Raw genomic sequence first — 9,346 nt, forward strand, 5'->3', positions numbered from 1 at the left:
TCAGGAAGTGGAGCCTTGCGGCTTCATTTCCCGGTTCCCTACTGCACATGCGCGAGTCGCGCTGCGCAATAAGGATGGTCCCCGCTGTCTCTGGGATCCGTGTGTTTCCCAGCAGACAGCGGGGGACCTTCGTAAAGGGGCGTAGATTCTGCGGAAAGGGGCGTACCTTCTACAGATATCTATGCCGGAAGTGGGTGCAGATACCTGTACTGTACAGGTACCTGCACCCCCCTCCCCCCTGAAAGGTGCCAATTGTGGCGCCAGAGGGGGGGGAGGGTTCCAATGAGCGGAAGCTCCACTTTAGGGTGGACCTCCGCTTTAAATCACCTGTGCAAAATAATGGAAAGCCTGAAAACATGACCTGTTGGGGCGCCTTGAGGACTGGAGTTGAGAAACACTGCCTTGGAGCATTCTGTAGGTGGAGAAGAGTTCAAAGCTTTATGATGTGCTTCATCCATATGAATGGGCTGGAGCTGGGCCAGTACAAAGATAATGGATGAGGACTGATCTGCTCATACCAAATCAATCTATTTTGAGTAGATCTAGAATTTAACCTTTTATGTGTTGGATTTCAACAACAGGAAATCAGAGCTGAAGTTTTTGATACAGAGAGGTGACTTACATCTAGCACCAACGCCATTAACACCACCAACACTGCCAACACAACCAACATTAACAGCATCCTCACCACCACCAACGCCATTAACACCACCAACACTGCCAACACAACCAACACTAACAGCATCCTCACCACCACCAACGCCATTAACACCACCAACACAACCAACACTAACAGCATTCTCACCACCACCACCAATGCCATTAACACCACCAACACTGCCAACACAACCAACACTAACAGCATCCTCACCACCACCAACGCCATTAACACCACCAACACTGCCAACACAACCAACACTAACAGCATCCTCACCACCACCAACGCCATTAACACCACCAACACTGCCAACACAACCAACACTAACAGCATCCTCACCACCACCAAGACCATCACCACCAAGACCACCATCAAGACTGCCACCATCATCAACACCAAGCCCAAGCCTAAAATGAATTCTTCCCAAAAAACATAACCCTTCATTTTCATACTCAACCCTCTTGCATAATTCTCAAACACCAACACTATACTGTGCCAAAAGTGGTGTCAAGGTCCCAGCACAGAAATCTACTATCAATATGACAAAAATTTGAGCAACACCCATTCAAAGTAAAAAAATAAATAAAGTAAAAAGAGAACAAGAAATATATATGACGATTATTGTTTGGAAAAGAAAAAAACATGACAAGAGATGTTTATATACTCAAAAAGAGTTTTGGTTATGAAAGTTTGCCTATAGCGGTTACGCTAATCAGCTGCCCTTCTCAGCATGAAGTTCAGTAGAGTGTGAATTTCGGATGAGTTATTTTAAAGTATTTAAAGGCTTTGTATTGTTGTGGGTCAATATCGTGCATGGTATGCCAGTATATAGATGTAGAAAATGACAATTGTCTGCAGTTGATCTTAAACAGGAAGAAACAAAGAAAACCTTTTTATTGCCACTTCCTTATGTTTTGACACAAACTCTGTTTTTGTTGCAGGATATGACATCAACATGACTGTGCAAGCTCACTGATACCCCTTCAAATGAGAGAAGACTTTCCTTGGTAGCACCAACGCCATCTAGAGACAGAAATCTCTTCATCATTTCTTCCCCTTGAGCGTCCCCTGTGAGCCTTCAAAACTGTTTCTCCAAAGAGTTTTGCAAAAATTAAGACTGTTTTCAAAAGCAGAAGCACCGCAGTCCACAACTGAAGTGATGGGCAGCGTGCGCACCAACCGTTACAGCGTTGTATCTTCAGAAGAGGACGGAATGAAGTTGGCCACCATGGCAGTTGCCAACGGGTATGGCAACGGTAAGAGCAAAATACATACCAGGCAACAGTGCCGGAGCCGCTTCGTCAAGAAGGACGGCCACTGCAACGTTCAGTTCATCAACGTCAGTGAGAAGGGACAGCGTTACTTATCCGACATCTTCACAACCTGCGTGGACATTCGTTGGCGATGGATGCTGGTCATCTTTTGCTTAGCCTTTATCCTGTCTTGGCTTTTCTTTGGCTGTGTCTTCTGGTTAATCGCTTTACTTCACAATGACTTGGGCGCCGGAGACAATCACAAATCTTGCGTGACTGAAGTCAGAAGCTTCACGGCAGCTTTCCTGTTCTCCATCGAAACGCAGACAACTATCGGCTATGGGTTCCGATGCGTCACAGATGAGTGCCCAGTGGCTGTTTTCATGGTGGTGTTCCAGTCTATCGTGGGTTGCATAATTGACGCCTTCATCATAGGTGCTGTTATGGCTAAGATGGCCAAGCCAAAAAAGAGAAATGAGACTTTGGTTTTTAGCGACACTGCGGTCATAGCCATGAGAGATGGAAAGCTGTGCTTGATGTGGAGAGTGGGCAACCTCCGCAAGAGCCATCTGGTGGAAGCTCACGTTCGAGCTCAGCTGCTTAAGTCTCGCATTACTTCGGAAGGGGAGTACATCCCCCTGGATCAAATAGATATTAACGTTGGCTTTGACAGTGGCATAGACCGAATCTTCTTGGTCTCACCCATTACAATAGTTCACGAAATGGATGAAGACAGTCCACTCTACGATCTTAGCAAACAGGACCTTGAGAACTCTGACTTTGAAATCGTGGTGATACTGGAAGGTATGGTGGAGGCTACAGCAATGACCACGCAATGTCGGAGCTCCTACCTTGCTAATGAAATATACTGGGGCCATCGATACGAGCCCGTTCTCTTTGAAGAAAAGAGTTACTACAAAGTAGACTACTCCAGGTTCCACAAAACATACGAAGTGCCCAACACGCCGGTATGTAGCGCCAGGGACTTGGCTGAAAAGAAATATATCCTTTCCACCGCGAACACTTTTTGCTACGAGAACGAAGTGTCCCTCACAAGCAGAGAGGAAGAAGGCAGCGACAACGGGCTGCCAGATAGCATGAGCACGGACATGCATCCCGAAATGGACAATCACAACCAGGTTTCTCTCGATCCTAGACCTCTAAGGCGAGAATCTGAAATATGACTGAAAAACTACAGCTGCTCAAAATAGCTGGTCAGCAGCACCCGTTGCTAAGCAGGGGGCCCAATGCAGTTTTCAGATGTCGGTACTGTTGGACAGAGGCGAAAACGGAAAAACGGATCCAGCTTCACACAGCTGACGGGAAGCTATTGCAAAAGTTTGGCAAGGGTAGGGTGTGGTGGTCTAAACTGGAACTTCTAGACTTGTGTTCCACGTCACTGGACATGCCCCCCCCCCCCCCCCCCCACCATGCACTGTTCTTTGTGACAACAGGCTGTGCAGGGACACTACAGAAAACATTGCAAGCAGACAAGACGTTGTAGAACCTTTTCTCAACCTCTTGGTCACATTCATAACTTTAAGACCTTGTTCCACCAGTTTGTTCCTGGTGAGCTATACAACAAAAAACAAAAAAACGATAGGCAGCTGGGAACTTGAGACAAAGCACTAAACCTTTTTCAAGTGTAACCCAAAAGGCACATAATGTAAAGGAAAAAAAAATAAATAAATTATGTATATTTTTATTTTGACAAAACTTGAACTTGCAGATAAAGCTTTTTGAGTTTTCAAACTTCTCTCTCAAATATTGGGAACAAGTCCATTTTTAATGGCATAACAATAGGCAACTATTTGCCTTAAACCATAAGCTGCTGCTACTTACACCCTACCAGTTCTGTTGTGGTGTTTCTTTTTATTTTTGTTTCAGTGTTCCAGTCATGTACAGGAAAAAAAAAAAACGGTCAGACCCCCGTAAAGAGCTATTGGCCAAAAACCCCCGAAAAATTTAAGAAAAAAACAAAAATTTCTGTGAGAAAGCTATAAGTAGCCACAGACGTATCTCTACACACATTTGCTAATTTTAGGTAAAGGAATTTGTGACTAATGCTTTTTAGAAAGAGCTGCAATGCAGTCCTCCTATAGCAAAGATAGAATATATTTTTATAGTGAGAAAAGGAAAGAAAAAAAAAAAAACAGACGTAAAGACAATGTAATTGTATACCAAAGATAATACAATTGTATTATTTAAAAAAACCTGCTGGTTATATTTTTTTTTTTCAGAAACGAGTAGTAAAGATGGCTAAAAAAAAAGAGAGAAAAAAAGACAATGAAACCTCCTGCTGCTAATTATTAGTCCTATTTTGGATTTCAATAAAATTTTTTTTTTTTTTTTGCGTAGTCAGAATAAAAAATAGTTTTCCCCAGGCGCAACCACATAAAAAAAAAAAAAAAAAAAAAAAAAGTCCACTTTCCTGTTAGTCAAGGTAAGGTCAGGGTGCAAGATCAAGTGTGCTGGGGACATTCCAAATTTGTGGGAGTTGATTCAGCATTTTTTGTTAAGCCCTTGAAATGACCTTTTCTGAAAGTTCTACCTGGTCCAAATTCCAAGGGGTATAGGGTGTAGCCTTTTTTTTTTTGGCACATTGAGAAACAAAGATATGACTGCAATGTGTGAATGTTCGCAGAGCACAGAGTTTATTTCCGGGATAAGGGGGGAGGAGATCAGTTGATTGATCTCGTATCAAATAATATGAGTTGTAAAAAAAAAAGAACCTCATTTGGAACCAAAGGAAGGCCTTGGAAAAATGATTATTTGGAGCAGATGACACTGTAAAGGAATTTCTAAATAATTGTAAACACGGGAAAGTGAAATCTTTTATTCATTCCTTTAGTTTGGCTGGGAATACTTGGTATGAAGGGCCATGTGTGAGCCATATTGACATTTTTCTCACTTGTGTTAGCTGCGAAAAAGGTAGCGCGGTTGCAGACTTTGCCTTGCCGTAATCTTCCCTTTTTTAAATCGGGCAGAAATGGTTTTGTGCTGGACTGGACTGTGACCTTTTGAGAGCCATGGTTCCAAATGAGGTCCTTGAGGGGGGGGGAAAGAACATAGTGCTGGCTCCGTTTTACCTACAAACTTCCCTTAACTCTCCCAACCAAATATTTTGGAACTAACAGACTCAAGGATTTATATTTTTATTATAAATGGATCACAGATCTTTACTAAAACCTCATCAAGAACCACTATAAGTAGAAGTTTACCTCTGTTGAAGACAGGTGAAATAAGTAACGTGATTCTTTGCGATTAGGAGAACACGTCTTCTTTTTTTTGAAGGCCAGAGTTGGGTTAGCATTGGCCTGAGCAGAAGATGCAACTTTTAAGGGTGTGTGAGCTCCAAGCTTTAACAAATATCTGTTTCAACGTATGCCATTAAAAATACCCTTGTCCGTAACTGTGGTCTTTTGGGCATGTGAAGGAACCTTTGACTGGTGAGAGGGGTTCTACCATGACGAGGTAAATCAGATACTGTAGAACATGGGCGAACAATTGTCTGATGGAAGAATTGTTCTTGTTGGCCAGAGTACCCAGATTGTCCTTTTTATTGCTTCTACCGTTGGATTGGGGGAAGGAAAAGGAGCAATTTAATTGCTATGGCCAACAGAGCCCATGGAGTAGTAAATCCAGTTTTGTAATGCTAACAAGTCATAATAGCCAGAGACCACCTGTTTTTAGCAAACCTGCGTAGCAAGCAGAGCTGTCTTTAAAAAATATGACCTGTTCAAAGCTACACAGGTGGATTGCATGAAACAACCAGTGAGCTTGAACAATTACTTTTTCCTGCAGCATGTAAACAAATAGACGTTGGTTAGACTTGGGAGTTGACTAGGCTTTTTTTTATCTGAATAGGTGGTCTACCATTTGAGGACTTAAAGAGAACCTGTCAGGATGGAAATTACGGGAATGGGCGTTGAGAGGGAAACCAATTGCTGGCCAGATTACTGTTATGCCTAACACGCCATCCCCTAGCCTCTAAGCTTGCAGTGCTTGAGTTGCCAAGCAGCCATTGTTGGGTTTAAGGCGAACCCTGCTAAAGCATTAGACTCAGTAAAGCTAAATAAGATGGGAATCCAAATTCTTTCCTTCAGTAAGGACAGTTTTTATCATATATTTAGGTTCCTGCTTAATTCCATTAGTGATGGGTTCTCTTTAATGTGTGTTGGTATGGACCTCACTGTGCATAGGAAGAGGCGTTATGGGTCAACGAAGCTTGGTTCAAATAACCTTCAAGCTGTGAGCTTTACAATTTGGATTGTACAATCTCCTTCAGGTCTACCAGAACCTATGTAGTACAAGGGCCAGCCTGATTACCTTGTTTCAGCAGGCCCTTACGTTTTATAGTTTTGGCCAATCTAAAGGAAAGCCCTACAATCCCCTGGTAAGCCATGCCAACTTTACACGTAAAGGCGTCAAAGTCAAACTTATTGAGCAATAAAACTCTGGAAATGTTTTGTTTGAAGAATTATACCAGGATTTAACCGTTTTAGTGCTGGAAAATGTCTGATGTTTGGCCCCCTAAGGACAGGAGAAACGTTTGTGGAAGAGCCAACTGGCCAGTTGGTAAAAACTGGAGTAAGAAAGCCTTGGGAAGGCAAAGCCATTTCCAAATAACCACGAACTGGCATCCAATTTCCACCAGGTTTCTTGCTCCAGTTTTCATATATCAGGTCACTCAACTGGCCAAGTTGGTAAAAACTGGAGTAAGAAAGCCTTGGGAAAGCAAAGCCATTTCCAATAACCATGAATTGGCATCCAATTTCCACCAGGTTTCTTTCTCCAGTTTTCATATATCAGGTCACTCATGAGTCCAGAATGCAAAAAAATGTTCAATTGAAACATTTGTGGAAGAGCCAACTGGCCAAGATGGTAAAAACTGGAGTAAGAAAGCCTTGGAAGGCAAAGCCATTTCCAATAACCATGAATTGGCATCCAATTTCCACCAGGTTTCTTGCTCCAGTTTTCATACATCAGGTCACTCATGAGTCCAGAATGCAAAAAAAAATGTTCGTTGAAACATTTGTGGAAGAGCCAACTGGCCAACTTGGTAAAAACTGGAGTAAGAAAGCCTTGGGAAGGCAAAGCCATTTCCAATAACCATGAATTGGCATCCAATTTCCACCAGGTTTCTTGCTCCAGTTTTCATATATCAGGTCACTCAACTGGCCAAGTTGGTAAAAACTGGAATAAGAAAGCCTTGGGAAAGCAAAGCCATTTCCAATAACCATGAATTGGCATCCAATTTCCACCGGTTTCTTTCTCCAGTTTTCATATATCAGGTCACTCATGAGTCCAGAATGCAAAAAAATGTTCAATTGAAACATTTGTGGAAGAGCCAACTGGCCAAGATGGTAAAAACTGGAGTAAGAAAGCCTTGGGAAGGCAAAGCCATTTCCAATAACCATGAATTGGCATCCAATTTCCACCAGGTTTCTTGCTCCAGTTTTCATACATCAGGTCACTCATGAGTCCAGAATGCAAAAAAAAATGTTCCGTTGAAACATTTGTGGAAGAGCCAACTGGCCAACTTGGTAAAAACTGGAGTAAGAAAGCCTTGGGAAGGCAAAGCCATTTCCAATAACCATGAATTGGCATCCAATTTCCACCAGGTTTCTTGCTCCAGTTTTCATATATCAGGTCACTCAACTGGCCAAGTTGGTAAAAACTGGAATAAGAAAGCCTTGGGAAAGCAAAGCCATTTCCAATAACCATGAATTGGCATCCAATTTCCACCAGGTTTCTTTCTCCAGTTTTCATATATCAGGTCACTCATGAGTCCAGAATGCAAAAAAATGTTCAATTGAAACATTTGTGGAAGAGCCAACTGGCCAAGATGGTAAAAACTGGAGTAAGAAAGCCTTGGGAAGGCAAAGCCATTTCCAATAACCATGAATTGGCATCCAATTTCCACCAGGTTTCTTTCTCCAGTTTTCATACATCAGGTCACTCATGAGTCCAGAATGCAAAAAAAAATGTTCCGTTGAAACATTTGTGGAAGAGCCAACTGGCCAACTTGGTAAAAACTGGAGTAAGAAAGCCTTGGGAAGGCAAAGCCATTTCCAATAACCACGAATTGGCATCCAATTTCCACCAGGTTTCTTGCTCCAGTTTTCATATATCAGGTCACTCGTTAGTCCAGAATGCAAAAAAAAAGTTCAGTTGTTGCGTATGTGGTTGGACGGCAATGCAAATGTGAGACTTTGTGTTGGATCAGACGACAGATCTGCCCATGTTTGGCCATTTTTAAGACCATTCATTGCCAGATAACCAAGCTAGAGAGGACCTAGGCCTCATTCAAGAACTCTTGCACCTGGCAACCAGTTAAGATTCCCGCTGCCATGTCATCAAACGATAGAGAAGAGACTCTGGTTGCTACAGCGACCCTGCGTCCTTCGCTTTCAGTCACGAGCCCCACTATTCCCAGAACAAAGTCCGGTCTCTTCTTCACCAGTTATTGAGTTTCTACGTAACCTGCTGCTAAAATTCATTGTTTAAAATTTTTTTTTTTTTTAAAAAGGGAAGATGGCAAAAAACCAAAGAGTATTTTGGGAAAAGACAAGTATCCTTGTGCATCCCTCCTCTGTGATGGACCTTTTGGCCACCCTCTGCCGTTCATCACCACCATTGCGATTTTCCTCCCCCTGATTCCTCCAGGCTTCGTTTCAGACCTAAAATTAGAAAGTTTGTACACCCCCCCCCCCCATCGCATCTAATTAAAAAACTAAGCTAAATTTAGCGCGGACATTGCCGTGGCAACCAGATTGCAGGCATCGGGCCTACGGCATCAAGCTCAAGTACACGCGCTCTCAATCAAAGCAAGACTGTCTCTTTCGTAGTCAAGCCGAGAGACCCTTGCGTGCTAAAAAAAAAAAAAAAAAGCGATGTGGTAATCCATAGCAACCAATCAGGATCAGCTTTTTTAATGCAAGGTATCATTTAGTTGCTACGGATTACTATAATTAATTTAGCTGACAATTCGTGCTTCTTATGCATGAAAAAAATAAAATAAAAATCAGCCCTAGGGTGTCTTGACCCAGAGAGGGGGGGGTATCGGTCTCTGTATTTTATTATGTCTGCAACGGCGTCAATCCTCATTTAAAAAAAACAAAAAAACAAAAGAGAGGTTTGTTGCCCCTAGCAACCAGCCTCCGCTGCTGCTGAACCTTCCCTGGCCCCCTCGTTTTTGTAAAGGAGGCCCCCGGGATTTCTCTCCAAAGCATTTTAGGGACTACATGCGGGCTGACGTTCAAAGTAACCCATAGTAACCAATAAGAATGCTTCCTCTTGGTTGCTAGGGGTGACGGAACTTCTAACATTACATTATTGCCCCTCGACCTTATAGGCCGGCCTACAGAGTCTTATCGATTTACAAGAATCCCTTTTTCGTATTTACAACTTGAATCAGACTTGCTATGCACTT

General features: G+C 42.7%; 1 protein-coding gene across 1 annotated transcript in view; it reads left to right on the forward strand.

Annotated features, from left to right (window-relative positions):
• KCNJ2 (potassium inwardly rectifying channel subfamily J member 2) overlaps positions 1 to 4,642 on the forward strand; it is a 44,866-nt gene extending 40,224 nt beyond the window's left edge. The window contains exon 2 of the mRNA XM_077458674.1: positions 1,600 to 4,642. Within this exon, the coding sequence (XP_077314800.1) occupies positions 1,818 to 3,095 (1,278 nt within the window). The 5' untranslated portion in view covers positions 1,600 to 1,817 and the 3' untranslated portion in view covers positions 3,096 to 4,642. The remainder of the gene's footprint in view (positions 1 to 1,599) is intronic.
• Positions 4,643 to 9,346: the final 4,704 nt, after the last annotated feature.

Source organism: Lithobates pipiens, unplaced genomic scaffold (genome assembly GCF_037356315.1).
Source record: "Lithobates pipiens isolate NorthernLeopardFrog02 unplaced genomic scaffold, aLitPip1_a1.2 Scaffold_28, whole genome shotgun sequence".
Taxonomy (NCBI): Eukaryota; Metazoa; Chordata; class Amphibia; order Anura; family Ranidae; genus Lithobates; species Lithobates pipiens.